This window comes from Phoxinus phoxinus (assembly GCF_949152265.1).
Source record: "Phoxinus phoxinus genome assembly, chromosome: 16".
Lineage (NCBI taxonomy): Eukaryota > Metazoa > Chordata > Actinopteri > Cypriniformes > Leuciscidae > Phoxinus > Phoxinus phoxinus.
The window spans coordinates 26,449,306-26,469,844 of NC_136891.1; the positions used below are offsets into that span (position 1 = coordinate 26,449,306).

At 38.4% G+C, this 20,539-nt stretch overlaps 2 protein-coding genes across 4 annotated transcripts in view; both read right to left on the reverse strand.

Annotated features, from left to right (window-relative positions):
- Positions 1-1,739: 1,739 nt before the first annotated feature.
- On the reverse strand, positions 1,740-12,601 carry ccm2 (CCM2 scaffold protein). Of its 3 annotated transcripts, none has more exons than XM_079584768.1 (10): positions 12,033-12,601; positions 7,889-8,065; positions 6,430-6,513; positions 6,162-6,345; positions 5,891-6,021; positions 4,735-4,870; positions 4,430-4,487; positions 4,203-4,344; positions 3,958-4,096; positions 1,740-2,926 (listed from the first exon to the last, which is right to left on the reverse strand). In XM_079584768.1, the coding sequence occupies exons 1-10, from the start codon at positions 12,060-12,062 to the stop codon at positions 2,640-2,642; spliced, it is 1,368 nt and encodes a 455-aa protein (XP_079440894.1). In that variant the 5' UTR covers positions 12,063-12,601; the 3' UTR covers positions 1,740-2,639. The 3 variants fall into 3 exon arrangements, with proteins under 3 accessions (XP_079440894.1, XP_079440895.1, XP_079440896.1); XM_079584769.1 differs by lacking the exon at positions 12,033-12,601 and adding an exon at positions 8,705-8,920; XM_079584770.1 differs by lacking the exon at positions 7,889-8,065 and having other exon boundaries at positions 12,033-12,382.
- Positions 12,602-18,340: 5,739 nt separating this feature from the next.
- Positions 18,341-20,539, reverse strand: part of xkr6b (XK, Kell blood group complex subunit-related family, member 6b) — a gene marked incomplete at its 3' end in the record, with an annotated part of 51,769 nt that continues 49,570 nt past the window's right edge. The window contains exon 3 of the mRNA XM_079584063.1: positions 18,341-19,314. Within this exon, the coding sequence (XP_079440189.1) occupies positions 18,341-19,314 (974 nt within the window). The remainder of the gene's footprint in view (positions 19,315-20,539) is intronic.

Consider the following 20,539-nt stretch of genomic DNA (forward strand, 5'->3'; position numbering starts at 1 on the left):
TTAAGAGCGACACTCCTGGTGAAAAACTACAATACCCATAATTCTGCAGAAACGGTTTCCACCAATCCGAGAATCAAACTCTCTTTAGCACCCTTTTTTCTTTATTATATATATATATATATATATATATATATATATATATATATATATATATATATATAATCACTTTAAATGTAATTTTTTTTAAGTTTTTAATTCGATTATATCATTCACAATGCCTCATGGGATTGTAGTTCTCTCCTTCATTAAAGCCGTTATGTACCGGTAGTCTTGTACCTTTGTCTTTTTGTCTGATTTTCAGTATGTATCAAATATGTGATTCAACTTGCAGCTGTTTGTTTTGCTTCATGGTGTATTATGTTTATCAAAGACTTTTTAAAAATCCTTTTTCGAAAAATACTTCCAGAAACAAGGCCGCTGAAAAAAGTAGGCAGACAATTTCACTCAGTTCTGCCTTCATAAACTAACAAGACAGCTGCCGTTTAAGAGCTATTCTCTTCCACCATTCGCCAAACAATGTTGGCTCAAATGAGAGATCGAGTCTCTCTGTGCTATTGTCCCCAATGCAGTGATCTTGCTGTAATGACATCTAACATGACATATGCTCCCAGCTCCTTGTTATCTCCGGATCAGGACACTGACCTTTGACACCCTTTTGTGTGCCCCTACCGCAGCTCATTTCGGCTACAGTGAGGAATGAGGGTCTTACGGATTCCTGCACTCTGGAATTACGAGTATGTGCTGCGTGAGCAAAGTTATGTTAAAAACAGCCATGTTCATATTCAAGAGGCATATTAAAAATAAAGCTAACGTTTTCTGCTCGAATAAACTTTTGGCACAGTCGTTTCAAGGACCACCAATGAGAGATGGGAGGAACAATAATATGATTTTATAACCGGGTGCCAAAGCTATATCTGGAGCCATGTGATAATACCAGTCGGTGTCTGAGGACACACTTCTTGCTTTTATGGCAAGAACTCCAGCACAAAATAATTAAAAAGCCAGATTTATAGCTCAGGTTTAGCCCATTCAAATTTAACCCACTAGGTAACCTCAAAAATGTTATTCCAGGGCAATGGCCTCTTGTTTCAGAGGTCAATGTCCACTAATGAGAGAGAGAGAGAGTACAGTGTTGCACTCTGGGATACGTTTAATCCTCCTTATCGTTGCGTGATAACTACACACTTGGATAAATCGAGCAGGCTTATGCTTATGTCAGGGATTCTTCTTAAATGTCTATTTCTGTCAAGGTTTTCATTGGTCATTACTAGTTTTAAATGTGAGTTTAAGAGTATGTATATCTATCTGTCTATCTATAGAAGGCTAATGAGGGGCAATCTGGATTTCTACTGTAGGTTGATTGCCCCCTGCTGGCAACGATGTTACACAGCCACCAGCAATTATTTCCTACTCCACATTAAACATAAAAACTTGAGTAAAGAGTAGAAAACAGATTAAAAGAAGCCCAACTCAGAATGCACAGTATATAGGTTCCAAAAGAAGCCCAACAAAAACTGTAAACTTATGGTAAGCAGGAAAATCCATTCATTCGTGTAAAATACCCCCTCTGGTAGTTAGTAGGCTACGCCAAAGCTGTCGGTTATGATGCCGTGGCCGTCCTTCACGCTGATGGTTTCCAAAAAGTTCTCAAAGTGCTGGCTGTCCGTCTCAGGAAAGGCCGCAATCCTGGAGTAAAATACCCCCTCTGGTAGTTGCACAAATAAGACAAAAAGCAATAATTCATTACGTAAGTGCTGCACTTTTTAATAAATTCATACTTCAGCCACGTTCTGTACAGATTACAGAATAGTACTTACATCCCTGTTGGATGATACAATCAGTGATCCTGCAAGGCACAATGTTAGATTACCGAAAACTGAGGAGGATACAATGAATGACGGGACGTGAATGTAATGCAGGGCACTGAATATTGCAATCAGCCAGAAAACTGGCTTTGTCTAATAACCAAATTCTTCCAGGTTTTCAATCAAAACCAAACATATATAGTGCTACATTTCCTACCTGAAGAAACCCACATGATAATAACTGGGTAATTAAAACCAATCCTGGCTGAAAGAAAATATAAAGAAGTGAAAAATATATGTTAGAGGAAAAACAAACATCGACCAGATAATATAAAGGTGTAAAAGGGTCAAGTTATGATTAGCACTTCAGTGCAGGTGGAAATATACTGCACTTCACTTCCATCAGGTTACGACTCGCATAAGGCAATCCAGAACGCGGTTTAGGAAGGCCACTTAACCTCTTCACACTGATCAGAAGTCACCTTACAGTTAAATGAGATACTAATAAACTGGTCTCAGATCAGTGTGAAAGAGCAACATCTACCAGCAACAAGGTTTCTCATTAGTGGTAGCAGATACTGCCAATAAACATCCCAGAGGAACGAAACTGCTGTCCAAAGCTAAAGACAATCCTTCTATCACAGGTCTTGAAAAATCACAATTGTGTTAATATGGCACAACATATAAAAATAAGAATGATAGCCAGGAAGTAGTATCCATACAGTATCCAAACTCCAGCATTGTCAGATTTGATGGACAGCAATACGGACCACCGGCCCATGTGATTATCTCAAGTGGTGATTGGCTAAAGCACACTGGCCGAGTGCCGTGACATCAAGACGACACACCGTCCTGGTCCATACTGCTTCCTAGTGCTTCAATGTCATTGCTTATGTCTGAAATCATACGGTCCCATTCGTCGCCCTCAGAGGTTGCCGTTCCCTCATCTGAACCCCCTGCAGCTCCGTTTCCATTGGTGGTGGAGTCTGACGCAGAGCTCGTCGTGCGTCTGTAGCGGCCAAAGCTGTCCGTTATGATGCCGCGGCCGTCCTTCACGCCGATGGTTTCCAAAAAGTTCTCAAAGTGCTGGCTGTCCTTCTCAGGAATGAAAGGCCGCAATCCTGGGGTAAAGAAAAGAGGAATAGATTTGACAAATGAAGAGATTCTACAACACCGGTGCGTAGGAACAAATGTGAATCTTGATGGGATTTTGAAGTACAGTACTATTTAGACATTCTGTAAGTTTCAGAACTGTACAAGAAGCCGTTGATTTTCTGGGAAGTAAATCCCTGACAATGACAGTCTGACCTTAATTTGTGATGTACATTTCAGCATGAATCATTTGAACCTGAAAGAAGCTGTTATTGAAGGATGGAGACAGCAAACTATTGGTTGTTATTCATTTTATATATAAATTTAATGCTCGCATATAAGTCTTAAAGATACAGCAGCAAAAAAATATTTAATTCAAGTGTCATGAGAGGGGGGAAAATCCAAATCGTGACACACATTTTAAATTATTACTTAAAAAAAATATATATATTCTTAGAAGAAAACCTCAGAGGATTCTCTTTTATGATAAATAATATGAATTGACTTCTTTAAAAAAAAAAAACGCTAACCGTCTATACCTCAGGGATGGAAATTAACTTTTTTGTCCACCTGCCACTGTGGCTGGTGGATTCCAAAATCGACCAGCCACTCAACGTTTTTACCAGCCACTTTCTTGTTTTCTACAATACTTAAGCCGTTTATTCCATAGGGTAAAGTCTCAAGGTGTGCCTCCTCTAAATGTGTCCAGGTGAAACAGCATGCTACTTTTATTTACCCGCCACGGTGGCTGGTAGGTGAAGCGAGTTTACCAGCCACAACACAAAATCACCAGCATTTGGCTGACTTCCAATTTATTATTTTGAATTAAGCGTCTGATTCATATTTTTAATTATTTGAAAATTAATTTGAACGTTTTAGTAAGTTGAAGTTCCTTTTGTCAATTTTTCTATTAAATATTTCTATTTAGCATTCATTTATTTGTATTTTTCAACATAGCTTTAAACTTAAATGTATTGCCAAAGCAACACTTCTCATTTTTATTTAAAAATAAATAAAAAAAACACTAAAGATCAATTGAACAGCCCAGCATGTAACTAACCAAGGAGGAGGAACTTCCTGCTGTCTCCATAAAGCTGACGCAGGTTGATACAGAACTCATGGATGGAGGCTCCGTTTCTGTACTCGTGTAACAGTGTGGCAAACTGCTGGATCTCCTGAGACGACAGCTTCGTCCTCAACTATTGCAGAGGAAAACAACAGTGTAAAAACTAAACATTTAATATGAGAGACTCTGAATATAGAGAAACTAACAGCAGACATCCAGGTGCACTTTTATACACTCACTGTGGTCATGTAGTCTTGTAGCAGTTCAGCAGCTGTTGTGCTCAGCTCACTCTCACTGGCTGTTTTGGTTTGTGGTGAGGCCGGGGTGGAGGAGGGGGAGGGGCTAGAGGAGTGTCCCGCCTCTAGAGAACTCTGGAACGAACTGAGATAGGACAAAAAAACATGATTGCTCAATTCAACTGAAAAAGTAGCACATTACTGCAGAGAACAGTTGAAGCAATACTCACAATGTGCTTGCCTCCGCCTCAAACACTTCTTTACCATCTACTTTGCTCGATGAGTCCTCTTTTATTGGACAGAAAAATTGAAATATTTTATTGCATAGAAAATATTTAGAATCATTTCATTTTGCTACAAGGTCAATATTTCACTGTGAAGTCACTGTTCACTGTATTTCACTGACTGAGCTTCAGGAAACATAAATATGGTCCAGATGAAATAATAGAGATGTGAAACTGACTGTGGCCTGTGGTTTTGGGCAAGAACAAATTTACTGGAAAATCCCAAAATGATGAAGCTGTTGCTCACTCACCGCTGTAGATTGAGAGATGCCTGGTGGGTGTTGTGGCTCCATCAAAGATGGCCCTGTCCAGGAAGTCAATGGTAGACTCTGTGTAGACGATCTGGAAGACTTGACTGAGTAGAAGACAGAGCTCCTCTGCTGCAGCCTGCAAAACCAGAGCTCATGATAATCGGACCACTGCTGTTTTTATTGATTTGAGGTAGCATAGAAAACAACCTTCAGAAAATCTGTAGTTTTTGCGATAAACGGCCTTGAAAGATACCGTTTAACCAAAAACTAAATTCTGTATGGTTTATCAAAGCAAGTTAAACCAGATGTTAAAGCAATAGTTCACCCAAAACTGAAAATTGTCAATTTTATTCATCATGAAGAGAAGAAGATATTTTGAAGAATTTCAGCAACCAAACAGTTGATGGGACCCCAGCCACTGACTTCCATAGTATTTTATTCCATATTCCATTCCATGGAAGTCAATGGGATCCATCAACTATTTGGTTACCTACACTCTTCAAAATATATTATTGTGTATTCAGCAGAAGAAAGAAATACATACAGGTTTGGAACAACTTGAGGGTGAGTAAATGATAACCGCATTTTCATTTTTGGGTGAACTATACCTATAAGCACTTTGTTCTCAATAAATAAAGCCTTTTTAAAGTGTACATCATTTATGCTCATTTAAATGTTAATAATTTAGTCTGCTAGAATACATTTACATGATTTAAACACATGATTTTATCATACTGTTAGTACTGGTCTCTTTAAACGGCCTTTCCTAAAAGCCCAGTCTGCTTTGATTGGTCATCTGGCCCTGTCTACTGCTTAGAGTGCGTGTTGGAAATGGTAACGTCCCTTAACATAATCGGGTTTCAGCTTAAGCTGAGGCTTTATAAACAGCTGAAAATAAAAACAGCATCGCCTCAAGATAGCAGAATCATTTGAGGGTGGGGCAAAGCAGCCAGTAAGCGGACATTGCGCAACTGTGTAACATTGTGACGTAGTCACGAAAATAATGGCAGGACTAAAAACGAGTGTTTCAGATAAGTGCTTTCTATTGGAGTGATTTACTCCCTTTGGCATGGACAGCTCATTTACATGCACAAACAGCTATATTACACACTAAAGGTAAGGTAAAACAAAATCCTTTAAATTACTAAAAACCAACCTTGTTGTCAACAGCCAGGACAAGCAGACAGCACACCTCCACAAGCACAGCGCCGCTCTCTGACAGAGAGCTTAGAGTGGGAGACTTTGACATCTCTGTACTATGACATGGTGACCCACCAGGCTCCTGAGCTGCAAACAAAATGGTAAGGAAAAAACCGAGCTTATTTTTCACACATTATCCTTAGCAGCCCAACGACAGTCATAATTTCGGTGTTCTGATTTGTTTAGGTTTTGTGTAATGCTCGTTGGTTGACTACAAGGCCGTGTACCTGTTTTTAGCACCACGAGGTGGAGCGAGTCGTCTCTGATGTATGACACAGCCGCAATGTCGTGGATGGGTACGCGAAGAATGATGTCCTCTCCGTCACGCCACACGAGCTTCACGTTGTATGCTGACAGACTGACAACAGCATCCTGCTCTGATGTCAGCTGCCCTGCCAACTGATGAGACTTCTGCAAAAGACATAAGGGAAGTAATATGGGAATTTATCTCTTTATATTCCAAAATAAGGCACAGTCTCTGTCTGTCACACTTACCCTGGCATTGTCAATAAGCTGCAGAACTTCTGTGCGACTGGAGGGATTCAGATATCCAGGAACTGAGGTCAGCTGTCCCAGATACTACAACAGTAATAACAACAATAATGATATAGAGCCTTTCTAGAACACAAGATCACTTTACAAAGCAAATAGAAGCGGGCCGAGAACCCAACCCTGGGAGACGCCACATGTTGACTAGGTGGAGATTTGATAATAACAAAATGCTGCAGGATGTGATCCAGAGTTGTGATACCAATTACTTAGGATAGGCAGGTAGGAAGTATATAGAGGGTATGCATTGACGTCACTTTCCCGCCGAAACACACCCCCTCAGCCGGACGAGAGTGGCAAAAGAGCTGCTGCGTGACTGGATTTAATAAGGGAAACTGCGAAAACGAGTGTAAAACAAACGATTATCAGTTTAAACTAAAGGTTGGACTCGATATAGTGTTCCTTACAACTTACCAAAGATCCAGTGATCCATGGATATTGACATGCAGCCAGGAATCGTGTTTCCTGACATTTATATGTCCCTGATTTCGACACCAGGGAAATACATAAAGCAAATTTGCGTGTGAGCGCTTTATATAAATACAATATATGTAGGTCTAAATCTGGGTGATCACTCATATCAATGTTATATATATATATAGAGGCTATATATCATCATATCGTCTAGCCCTAAAACTTATAGTAGTTTTTTGCAGTGTTTATTTAAAAAGATCCATGCAGAATATAGGACGGTAAATATTTAATTGATGAGTAGTCAATACAATATTTAACAATACAATAAGTAGGGTATGATTTTACCCCTAAATTCAGCATATTGACAAAATAACTCCAAATCCACCTTTTGCTGGATATAGTCCAGTTGTTTATGAATACCAGCGATCCATTTGCTTCTCTGTTCTGTAGCTTTCAGCAGTCTGTAAAAATATACCTCAGATTGCATGTGAAATCTAGTAGTATAGTCGATCGCAAAGCTCTTTCCAGTTTTAGATGCGTTTTGTATGTTTTTGTGGCATTCACACCGAAAACCAATGCTGGCGCTCAGTGGACGTAACTGCAGTCCCTCCGGCCGACCGTGACGTCACGCGCATACCCTCTATTGTGGCAGTTACTGTCAAATGAAGAGCTTGAATTCAGGAGAAGAATTTAAGGGTAATCGAGGGATGAGTTAATTTTCATGCTCTTGATTTTGATTGGACGAATCACATTTGAAATCAGCAACAACAGATATGAAAGGTGTATTCTCCGCCCATTCAATTTGATATGTTAACTATGCATGACTATTTGTTAAGCAGAATTTATTTGCATTTCCCATTTTTATTTTTATTTTCTTACCAGTACAGTTTCAGAAGTTGTTCTTCTCTAACTTGAAGCTTTGTTTACCCTATTCAAAATAATAATATATAAGCACATAACAGAAAAAACTAAATTAGAAGGCGAGTAATACCTTAACTTCCTTCTCAATGTAGTCATTGAGCAGAATGTCTGGGTCGATACGGTGGTCCGGGAGAGAGAGGGAGAAGGTGTGGAGGGCCCTGCGCTCAGTGGACTTCTCTAGAGCCTTCTTATCTCTCCCCTTCTCTCCTTTCAGAAACACTCGCTTGAATGGAGACACAATACCTGGCTGCAGAAAGAGAGAAAGAGGAAATAACACCACGACCAGAGGAAGTGTGGTTTGCTATGCCAAAATTATTTTGCCAAATGTATTGTATACACTTCACACTTATTTACTGGATTTCCACTGACAACATCTTTGATTTCTGTGATCTGGACTGATGGGGCAACTGTTACTAAAACCATCCCAAGCCTGCCAGTACTTCAGACTACATGGAAGTGTCCGTTGCGCTGACTCAACAAGTATCTTATAAATGAAAACATTCAGTATAATATATGCATTGACATGCTCTCCTTCCAGTTCAAATACACTATTGGCTTAAAAAAAAAAAAAAATATAACCAACTAGTCTCGGCACTACACTGTACATTGGCTTGAGGGCTTTTATGAAACATACACATTTGCAAAGCATAATCACATCGACATTCATGGAAAAAGACTGCTATTTACTCTGTGGTAAACCCAACCACTAATGTCAGCTTCTTGCTATCCAACAGAAAAGTCTCTTGAAAGTAGTTAAGGCTGAAAACTGGAGGCGGACCGAATGTTTAAGCAACCACATTGTTTTTCAAAAGTCTGAGGATTTGTAATGGTAAACTGCACATTGAAATTACGTTTCAGAAAAGAAACATGATTCTACAAACCCTACCTCTGTCTCCATGACCAGCCACTACGACGACACAATGGAAACGGGCGACGTGCGACAGCTGTCTTCCACAACAGGTGACTACTGTTGCATGCTGCTCTCGAAACAGGTCGCATGTGGCTAGTGACAAATGAGATCGGAGCCAACGCTCTCAAAGCAGCGAGAGAAACCACACCCCACGACACACACGCGTCCCCACACACAAATGCTCACGTTCTGACTTAAGCTATAGTTCATGCGATCAGGAAGAGCAGAAACCGCCATTTCCTGTGATGAAACACTCAAACAAACTTTAAAAAGGTACGTGAAACTGTCGTCCCTGCTATAAGTTGATCTCCAATTATGGCATACATGGATTTTAACATGGATATGGAATCTAATTAATTAGGTGCAAAATACTAGGCAGGGTAGGAAGTAATAAAGACGAACTGCTAAAAATAATTATGCCATTCAGAGTCTAATAATACAGTCTAAAAGTCTAGTAAAGATAAGCCAAATCTCACATTATGATGAATTTTATAAAATAATAATACATGGGTCTTGACAAATAAAGATTGAATGTCTTACAAATAGATAATATGGTACTATAAGCATTTTTAAACAGGCAAGGCAAATATAGTATATAACAGGGGCCCTGGCTCAATTTTAATATCCAGGTAAGGTATTCAAAAACATTCCATGCAGACAGTAATATTCTCATGATTTCATCAATAAATTCAAGACATATTCTGTTTGAGACTAGCCTAATTCTCTCACTTACTAAATTATTGAAAAGCCAAGGAAGGAGACACTACAGGAACATCAACATTTCATGAGTCTGTGTCCTGATGAAATTTCAGAAAACAAGGTGCACAGGTGATCCACACCTGGATTGAAAAGACATACACTGTCTGCTGTTCAAAAGTTTGGGTCAGTAAGATTTTTTTTCATGACTAAATTGATCCAAAGTTTGACCCAAAGACATTTATAATGCTACACCAGTTTTCTATTTTAAATAAATGCTGTTCTTTTGAACTTTCTATTAAAAAAAAAAAATCCTGGTTCATGGTTTAAGCAAAAATATTAAGCAGCAACTGATTTCAACATCGATACAGTAAACAACATAGCTAGTGAGGAATGTTTGAGGATCGTGTGACACTGAAAGAGCTATGGCTACTGAAAATTCAGCTTTGCCATACCAGGATTAAATTATATTTTAAAATATATTAAAATAGGAAAAGTTATTTTAAATTGTAAGAATACACCATACTCTATTTTTGATCAAATAAAATGCAGCCTTGGTGGTTAGCATAATACTTTGAAAAATATAAAAATAATCTTACCGACTCCAAACTTTTGAACATTAGTGCATATGCAGACATGAATAATGATACTATAGAAGTTTGATGTTTGTCTATTTTAGGTTCATTACAAAAACGGTTTGCATCAGAACTTGTGTTTTGCTGGTGTTTACATTAGCAATTGGTTACAAAGAATTAATACTTAGGCTTATTATAAAACGCATGCGTCTTGGTTTACAAACCAACATTTCAACTATAGCCTACAACTATTACATAGGCCTACTCTAATTGTGGATTTGCAGTGGGTTTTCAAATGGCTATTAATGAAAACAAACTGGCCAAACACACCCATCCACTTTTACACTGACTTTGACAGTAATTGACTCAATGGCTCTAGCTTGTGGCCACTTGGGGGAACTTATCCTCTCAGCTAAATCAGACAACCAAAACATTCAGTAACAGTTGGTTCCATAAGGTAGCCTACTAAAATCCAAACCTCTGAAAGATCACACAACATCACATACCATCCCAAAACGGACTGTAACTGTAGTGGATGTCAAATGATCTGCTTTATTTGGATGTTATGTGGCCTCTCTGACTGAGGGGAAGAAACAGTGGCGATTAAGAGGCAGACACAGGGGCGTCACATCCTGTCTGAATCTTTGGAGAGCCCAGCCCTCCATTCTCCCCTGCGTATGAGGAGGAAAGTCTGAGCTCGGCATGGAAACAGCTCCCCTACCATACAACGCTGATAGGATAGGAAAGGTCACATCAAGAAAAAGCCCTGTCTGTGATCCTGCCATTCCTCACATCAGATAACGCCGTTACTGTAGGATTATTAAATTAATCATCGGATAGATGAGATCCAATAGAGCCCGAGATTTTATCAGGTCCAATGATCTGCTCCCATTTTATAAATGGTTTCCTCATTTTACAAATTTGTAAAAACTGTACCTTAAATTTTGTGATTTGCATTAAGTCACTCCTTTAATTTAGATAACTGCTCACTAAATAGGCCTAATTAATATGGGATGAATTATAAAACAAGAGTAGTTTATTAAACATAGGCTAGATGTTAAAATTAATACAACTATTATATACATAATATAAAGAAAATTATTTAGTTGAAATGTTATATATATATATATATATATATATATATATATATATATATATATATATATACATAATGTGTACACACACGTAGGCTATTATATAACAAATAATATATACACATTATGTAAACGAAAACTTTTGACAAAGCGCCGCACACACACATACACACATATAAGCTACATATATTCTTGCAATACTAGATTTACAATATTAGGCTTAAGATATATTATTTTGCCAAAGATCTAATATTATTTTGTCGAACTTTAGTGTCTTGTAGTTTTTGGTGACATATTTACTGTATGCTGGGGAGTTTGTTTATTTTATATATTACAAATCAAATCTATATTATTTTAGGATCATATGAGTTAAAGTAATCAGACAGTTTCTAAAAAAACATGACCATGCTGCAAATCTGTGGGTGCAGTTTATGAACGTGAGTAGCAACACTGTACAGATTACAAAGAACTTTTATAAACCGAGTAACGTTACAGAATAGAAAATTGCTGGTACAGATAATCAGATCTCAAATATTTTTCTACGTGGCCATAGGGGGCTCTGTAAATCTCAGACAGAGGTAAGAGTGCGATACTGAAAGCCATGAAGAAACTCAGATGACTGACATATTGTTGTCACAAATGTAGCAATCACAGTAAAATCGCAGTCTCAGTGTTTATCTTGGGTGGCGCGTCTTTGTACCACGACTAACCTAAACCACCAGCAATTAACCTACAAATCCAGCCCGGTCACGAGATAACTGGTAGAGACTCTTCAAAATATTATAAGAGATTTATAAAATAAAAAAGCGAGTGTTTTAAAGAGGCTGAAGAGCTTTATTACAGGTGTTTAACCGTGGTTAGGCCAACACTTTTCAGCTACTAACCAGTTTTGCTGACCATACACGTGTAAACTCTAGGAACATTACAATGTTAACTTACCTTTTTCACTTTCTTTACATCATCCTCCATCTCTATGTACAAATGCTCTTCATTTTAACTGTATTAGACGCAGTGATGTCCACAATTTCAGTGCCATCTGCCTCATACACGTCAACGGTGGCGCTTGACTGATCTAACTTAAACTAAACAAACCAACGATCCAAATCACGTGCTCGGGGATCGGAAATAAACAACTAACCGTCTTTAGCCTGGTCAAAAATATGGATTTATTCAAAAGGGTACAGAGACCGACCAAATATGATAAAATAAAACAAAAACAGCAGCAAACTTTTCAATCCTGCCGCCATTTTGGGCGTAGGGCGTCTACCCACAGTGCTTTGCGAGACAAACAGAAAACCTCATCAGCACTACAAACTAAATGCCTATGGCTATGGTATTATTCATAAACCCTAAAAATTAGTTTAGGCCACTTTATTGCGTTTTAGGTGGCGATTTTCCTTTAACTACAACTGCAACTTAATAATAGTAACTCTGTATCTGTAACTCTCTAGATCTAGTCCAGTAGCTCTGGGGCCAGAGAGGAATGGGGTCCACTAGGGGGCCTCAGCAAACTTCTTAAAGGGCCACAACATTACTTATATAATATAATTCAAACAATATAACTTAATTAAAATGCCAAAACAGCTAAAAATTATTATTTTAAATATATGTAAAGTGCCATGTTTCTATTGATAGATGTATGCAAAATTACCCACATAATAACCAAGTTATTTTAGTCTATTGATATTCTATCTATAACCACCTCCAAAATAACATTACTATATTGTTATTATTGTTAAATCGCATCCCATTGTCTTGATCATGTGGTTACATGCTTAGATATATGAATAAGTTATGAATAAGAGTATTCCGAATAAATGACAGGGCTTTATAACTCAGTAAATTTTCTTCACTGTAATTCAATTGAAGCAATTTGATGATAAAAACGAATTATAATAACGTAATATCTTTATTAAACAACAATTTGTTACTCTGGGAAATCTATCTCTATCATATCAGTATACATTCACATACACATCTGAACATATACATTAGTATATTACCACTTTTATCTGTCATTGGGCAAATTGTGCATAAACGTAAAGCATACAATTTTGTATATATGAACTAACTTTCAAATACTATAATTATTTTTCCAGTCTTCAGTGATGAACAGTCTCATATATAGATCTACAGTAAGGCTCAACATATTATTTTTTCCCCAAATAAGTTAGCTTTTTCATCTAAAAACTAAGGTTTACAAAAAACAACCATAGCACCATGTTGTCAGTATTAGTAATATGTTCCCCAAAAATAAGGTCTAATGCATTACTAGACATCAGTTTTGTTCTCAAATAATGGCAATCAAACAAAACAATTTACTTTCATTTGTATTTGACAACATCAAATAAATCTTTTTTTTTCCCAACATAAGTAATGAGTACAGTCAGAAAAAAGAAACGTTACAGATAGTAGCAAATAATTTGCTAATAATGTTGTGCCTTATTTCTTTAATACCCCATGTGAGAAATACAATGACGATCTAACACAATCTGTTTGGCAGGTGATTTACCCGTCTCCAACAGCATGGATAACAACTCTAAAAATCAGCAGCAATTCATCTGACAACCATAATCAATCATAAGATTATTTTCCAACAAAATATACAGCCAGCTCTACAATAACAGAAGAAATACACATAAGTTTAGGACATAGAGATGACAGGAATATACAGCACGGCAATCACCTTATATGTTTAGCGATCCCTTTTTATCAGAAGTACTTTTAGGCCTGGATGAATGTCAAAATGATGCATTTTCATCTTTTTTTCCACTTACGAGAAATCCTAGTGCAGATTTGAAACACCTAAACATTTTTTTTTAAACAAATATACATAAAAATGAACAGAAATTTGGGGAAGAAGTAAAAAATTAAGATATTTGCTGCACCAATGCTTCTTTCAGCAGGTTGAAACATAATACATGGCACCATATTTCAAAGAGAGATGTTTGGCTGTAAACTGTGTTGAGGTGCTTGTTCTTCCAGAGAGGAAAGTGTCCGTGAGCTTAAAGAGGCAGGTCTATCGGACGGTGGCCTTGCTTAGTGAGCCACAACAGGGGTCCTGCAGTCCACATGTGTGGTAGCACCTTAAGAATATGTTGATAAGCACCAGGTCAAGAAACAAAAATGCACCGTTTTGTGGTCGTTTTGTCATCAGAACATTTGGCTCTTTTTCAATACCAATCATTGCAGAACCACTGTACAGAACTGGATTTGATGACCATAGATGCTCTTTGAGAACCCTGGAGCGATGGGTGGGACGTTGCATTGAAGAAAACATGCAAGTGTGTTGGAGGGGTCACCATAGGATGCATTTTGTGGACATGCTAAAAATCCAAAGGATGTAGAAGCAGTCTGAAGATGGTTCACTACTAGAGGCCTTTAAAAATGTGTCCAATGCCATCTCAGATTTAAGTTGAAATTCGATCCAGTGAGCACCATATTTACGTAGCCCACTTTTTCTATTCTTATTGGTCTACACACATTTTCTTCTTTTTTTCTTCTTTTTTTTTTTTTTTTTTTTGCAGGCATAAATCCATTTGGCTAGACATTTTTGTTCACAAGACAAACGACAGAGAGAAAAGATTTACTTGTTGGCACTACAGCTCATTCGTTTTGCAAGACAGAGGAAGGCATAGACAGAAGTACATTAACAATCATTAAAGAAATTGCTAACTTCATCATAACTGTCATTTAGTACCCAAACAAACCTCATTCCTTTTTCGCATCTGCTCATAAAACCCTTGTGAATGATTGAATGGAACCGGCCTTTTTCCGGAAAAGTGTAAAACCCAACATTAGTAGATGTTAAGTATTGCCTTTCAGACATAATATGCAGATCATCATTTCGTTTAGCAAAGAGTTACCCAGACAGCACTTCCTGTGCAGGTATGGGACAAAATTGACGGTCTCATTACAGTACTGAGTGAAATTTGAATGGAGATAGAGACACTGGCATTGTTGTTTGCTGCACTGGCTGCCATGGCTATACAGAAGCACCCAAAAAGACAAGGCACCACAAAGAATTAGATATTAGAGACTGGTCCCACTCACCCACCCCACACTAGACATGTACAAGTGGAGGCATGACTTTAACATCGACTAATCTGATGTGTAACTTCTTTGACTAGTAAGGCGGTAATCTAAAACGAACCAATTCGGAATTATACGTGTGCTGTACGGGGGTTGGATTTGTTTCAAATCCCTCCCTATGTCTGCTCAAACGTGGCAATGTTGGTCACTACACATCATGCTAATGCGCAAGTGGAATAATAGAAGGAAATATCACAGTGTAGTTGAAAATATCACCTGGTCTGTCTAACCTCAAGTGCATTAGTAGAAACCGATTCGGTAATTGGACTATGAACGTATCATGGGATGCCAGGCAGCCGAGTTACACAACCGTAAAAACAAGTTAAAGTAGCCGTACACATCATAACATAACAGGGTTGGTGATATCCCAGCAAACAACAGTGCATCAATGTGCCAAGCACCTACAGGATTGGAATATCGGTGACTGTTACAGGCACTGCAAGGGAACAGGGAACAGGGAACAGGGAACGGAAACGCTTCGTATAGTTTCAACTGGAAACCTGATATTGCGAGGATTACTGAATTTTGATGTTTAGGAATTAGAATTCCTTGCATGAAATCGCCTGCCCGTCCCCGATTCCCTTTAGCCAGGTTATAAATCTAAGTTGTTATCTTGAAAGCAATCTTTCCCTAATTTTTGCATCCGAGTATCCCAGATAACACTCGCATGAGAGGGGTGGAGGAGTCTGAGCAGCAACCAAGGATGGAGCTGAAGAGGTAAGACCTACGAACCGAAGTCACACACACATACACACGAATGCAAATTCTCACTTATAGCTATTGTCTGTCCTCGTGTTCTTTTCCATCCCTGGCAAAAAAAGAAATCAAAATAAAATAAAATAAACCCTCCACCTCGTCCGCTACAACCGATCTGAAGTCTGCTGGGAAAATTTCAGCAGGCACAAATGAGGTTTGTAGCAGCTCATGCGGTGAAACTTGGCATCCCATGTTAATGCCTGCACTTATCTTGCCTGGATGCTAAGTGTCGGAACAACAAAAATGACCTCAGCCCCCTCAGAGCAATTCATTCATTCTCATTTGAATCAATGAAATCTGGGGGAAAATTACCTCAGAATTGGAGGTAAACAAGTGGCTTTTTCTAGAGGTAACCCTCAGGTTTGTTCTGAGTGCACCGTATATCGCATAATGAGAAAAAAAACGTTTCATTTAATTATCTTGCACTTTAGAAAGCCTCATTCATTGGTTGGCACCTGGCAACCCAGTCAATCCTCAAGATGTGCAACCTCGGCATGCATTCGATGGTGGCGTATAAACTTAATTCAGGCAAAAGCAACCTTTTTCTCCAATCATTTCATAGTACATCTTCAGAAATATTGCACACTTCAAATAAAGGATTTCTATTGAAAAAATGAGTATAGTACATTTTGAATGCGAATGGTATACCATTTACACATGTAAATGTGTCAAGGTTCTTGACCCTTCAAGAAACCATTAGCCTTTTTCTAAGGAAAAGGTTTAAGTGGACAGACAACTGCAATTTTGTACAGGGAATGATGGAGGAGTAGGTTAGCATTAAGCACCACACACTGCAAACATTTCATTATAACACTGTAAAAATAGTAACCTGCAATTGTTACCTTAAATGTCAGCTTTTACATGATCTAACCCTCCAAAAAAAATTTTGAGGTTAGTTTTGTCATATTAATTGATATTTTTTCACTGCACAGAACCAATTCATTTACAGGTACATTGCACGTTAAATCACACTTTTTTAGTTAAGTAATATGACAAAACGTTTAACAGAGTCTTATTATTTTGTCTTTATCTCTGCATTTATGTATGGAAGGACTTATATAGGGGAATATGTCTAGTTTCCTTCTAGCTTTCAACAAGTGCACTCTCATGTACTATATATGGGTTTAAAAAATATATAACAGTGGGCCATAAGAAAAAAATGCACTACCGTTCAAAAGTTTGTGGTCGGTAAGATTCCCTTATATACGCACCAAAGCTGCATTTATTTGATATTTAATACAAAAATACATATACATTAAAACAGTAATATTGTGAAATATTCTTGCAATTGAAAATATCTGTTGTCTATTGTAATATATTTTGTATATATTTTTTCAGGGTCGCATGATCCTTCAGAAACTATTCAAATATGCTGATTTGGTGCTTGAGAAACATGTATCATTATTATCAATGTTGAAAACAGTTAGTTGTGCTCCTTAATATTTTTGTGCAAACCATGATACATCTTTTGTGACAATTTAAACCTCTTTACATCTTACTGGCCCCAAACTTTTAAACGATAGTGTATATAAATACAAAGAAATATGTCCCATTTATTAAATCTAGCTTTCATAAAGTGCACTCACACGTAATATAGATGAGTTAAAAAATATAACAGTGGGCCATATGTAAAAAATTATAATAATAATAATAATAATATATTCGACTTTGTCAAATCACAAAGTTGTATATCACATCACTAGTGAGTTTCAATAGGAAAAGACATGTTAAGATAAATATTAAGGCCCTTGAAGATCAAAATAGCAGTGGCAGTGCTATATGGTAGGCCAACACCAACATTTTTTACATGACATCATTGTATTTTACTCGAAAAAAGTGATTGTTCATTTTTTTAAAGCAATTTGACAACAATTTCAAGTCTCTTCTCCCTTAATCACAAGAGAAATGAAATGGGGCATTGTGTGCTTTTTCTGACAATCAAATGTGCTTTCTTAGTGTCTAGATATTAGATATTAACTTGTTTGTCGTCTTTTAAGATCAGTTGTCATCACAACTGTTTGGAAAGAACGTAGGCACAAAATGGTAAAAGCCAAAATCAGAATGAGGATGCTAAAGACTATGTTCCTCCATCATTCCCATCATGCACATGTCAGAGGTGACAGGGCCACAAACACCATCAAACAAACACATTAGTCGAACATTCACACCATAGTAACCCCAACAAGGGAATGTTGTATTTCAGACTCTTTGTTCTGCAACTCTACACTGTGTTAGTCAAAATATATGTTGAATATTCTCTGTTTAGACTCTTTTAGACATTAGATGCACTCTTATAGCTCAAGAGTACAACTAAATAAAAACTCTGAAGAAAAAAGCACCAAGGGAAGTGGAGAACCAGAGAGGGCATGAGAGTAGAGAAGAAGCGGCATTGTGCGCCTTTATAGGGAGGACTCATACTGGAGCAGCTCGTAGAGGAGGGGTCCATCCCTGTACCTGATGCCCACTGCATTGGGGCTGATGTACTGGAGGATGTTTATGGTCCGCCGCAAACGTCGGTCCACAAAGTGAGCATCCCAAGCCGGGTAGCGCTTCCTGGGCATGTCAATCTTGATTAGGGGCCCCTCGGGGTGAATGGGCCGGCCCGCCGCATCGGTGGGCTCTGTGGATCTCACCTGGAACACAGGCAGGCATGTGTCTGTGGCAGCCTCCTCCGGCTCGCTGTAGTCCCATGAAGCCATAGCCCTGGTCGGGGTGGCTTGGGAGCCCCGAGGCCCCGGAGTGGGAGCCATGGGCTCGGCCTCAGGTGGTAACGGGAGACCCCAGAGCAGCTCAGCACAGCAGGAACTGGCCAGCACCCTCAGCCCGGGTCCCATGGGATGCAGGACCCCGTAGTAGAAGACCATGCACGCCACTCCGGAGGCAAAGCACAGGAAGACGCCGCAGAGGGCCGATGCAGCGTAGGAGTCGGTAGCAACCGGGTCTCTGTAGGTGTACCACAGAGCGGTAAGGATGGTATTTTCCACCAGCACCAGTGAATAATAAACCACCATGCGGTATCGGGTCCTTCCCTCCTTGACATTAAACCAGCAGAAGACGTAGACTACGCCGACCACCATGTTGAATAGCACCTCCTCCCACTTGGACATACAGAAGTCGGTGCCTCCGTGGATTACCCAGAAGGCCATGGCACACCAGTGAAGCACCACAAAAATGCCAAAGTATAGGTGGAAAACCGAGGCAAAAAGGGCAAAAGATAGCGCCCGAGAAGAAATGGTGAAGACACGCCACAGAAGATGCACCAACGCTCCCCGGTAGCTCATGCTCTTTTGGTCGTCGCGGGAATCACGCAGAAGCTTGTGGTATGAGGCCAGAACCCAGGAAAGCGAGAGAAGAGACGCGATCGCTGACACACCTGAACAACAGAGAGAAATACAATTTGTATTATTATTAGAAGATATACAAAGTATCATTGCTATTAATCATTATTAAATAAACAAAAACTAACTAATTATAAATGTTAAATTAGAAACAATATAAAAATCAAATAAATGCAGCCTTGGTGAGCATAAGAGACTTGTTTAAAAAACATTACCGACCCCAAACCTTTGAATGGTAATGTACATATGTATTTTTACATGATAAATAGAGAAACATCCAGAACCACAATAAAACTGCATGAAAGCATGCTCTGAATGCAAGTTTCCAAATTTCCCAAATTAAAAATAATCTACATTAATCTGTCTGTTATTCTCGCATTCTGCAATCTTGGTAAATTGTGGGGGGAAAAGAACAAAATCAAACCCAATGTATGTGTACTGTGATAAATGACTTTATCTGTATCCAGGAATGCTAATGAAAAGCACCCTAACACATACCGTACAACAGCATCAATCGTTGTCTTATCATTTCTATAACACCTGCCTACCATTTATGGAGCTATATTCTCCAAAACATACCTCTTGCTTATTCTATATCTTTTTTCTAAGATGTTTACCATTCATCCTGCTGAGCTCAGACTTCATGTTCATAAAATCATCTGCACTGCTGGCAGTGCTGTCACCTCACACGTAAGAAATGGTCTTACATCTCACATTATCAGCTGCACGGCAGGGAAAAAAAACATGTTCCCCACAAACACAATTGATCATTTAAAAGGGCTTAGCCAGGGAGGGCTCAGATTGTCAGATTCGTCCACAAGTCAGCCTTTTTTTTTTTTTTTTTGATGCACTGTATAAATTTGCCATGATTTTCTTGGTTTTCTGAAAGATTAAGATGGTTGCTGGACTTGTTGATGTATTAATATAACACAAAGCTGTGATATCCAGTAGATCATATTTAGTTGTCACAAACCTAACTCCGAATTTTGGCCATGCATTATGTTGTGTCTTGAGTTGCACTCATAAAAAATTAAAGATGCATTTCCTGCAAAGCAAATTAAGTCAATTTGACAGTCTCACTACTGAAATGATAAAATAAATAGATCTACTGAAAAGTATAAATTATGTCATAATCTTCTTGTCAAGATTTCTAAATGATCCCAGTAAAATGTACACATGCAAAGAACATTCACTACTGATGTATAAAAGCAATACTGTACGAAATGTCAGCAGTCTCAGTACAGAGCCTTGAGGCACTCC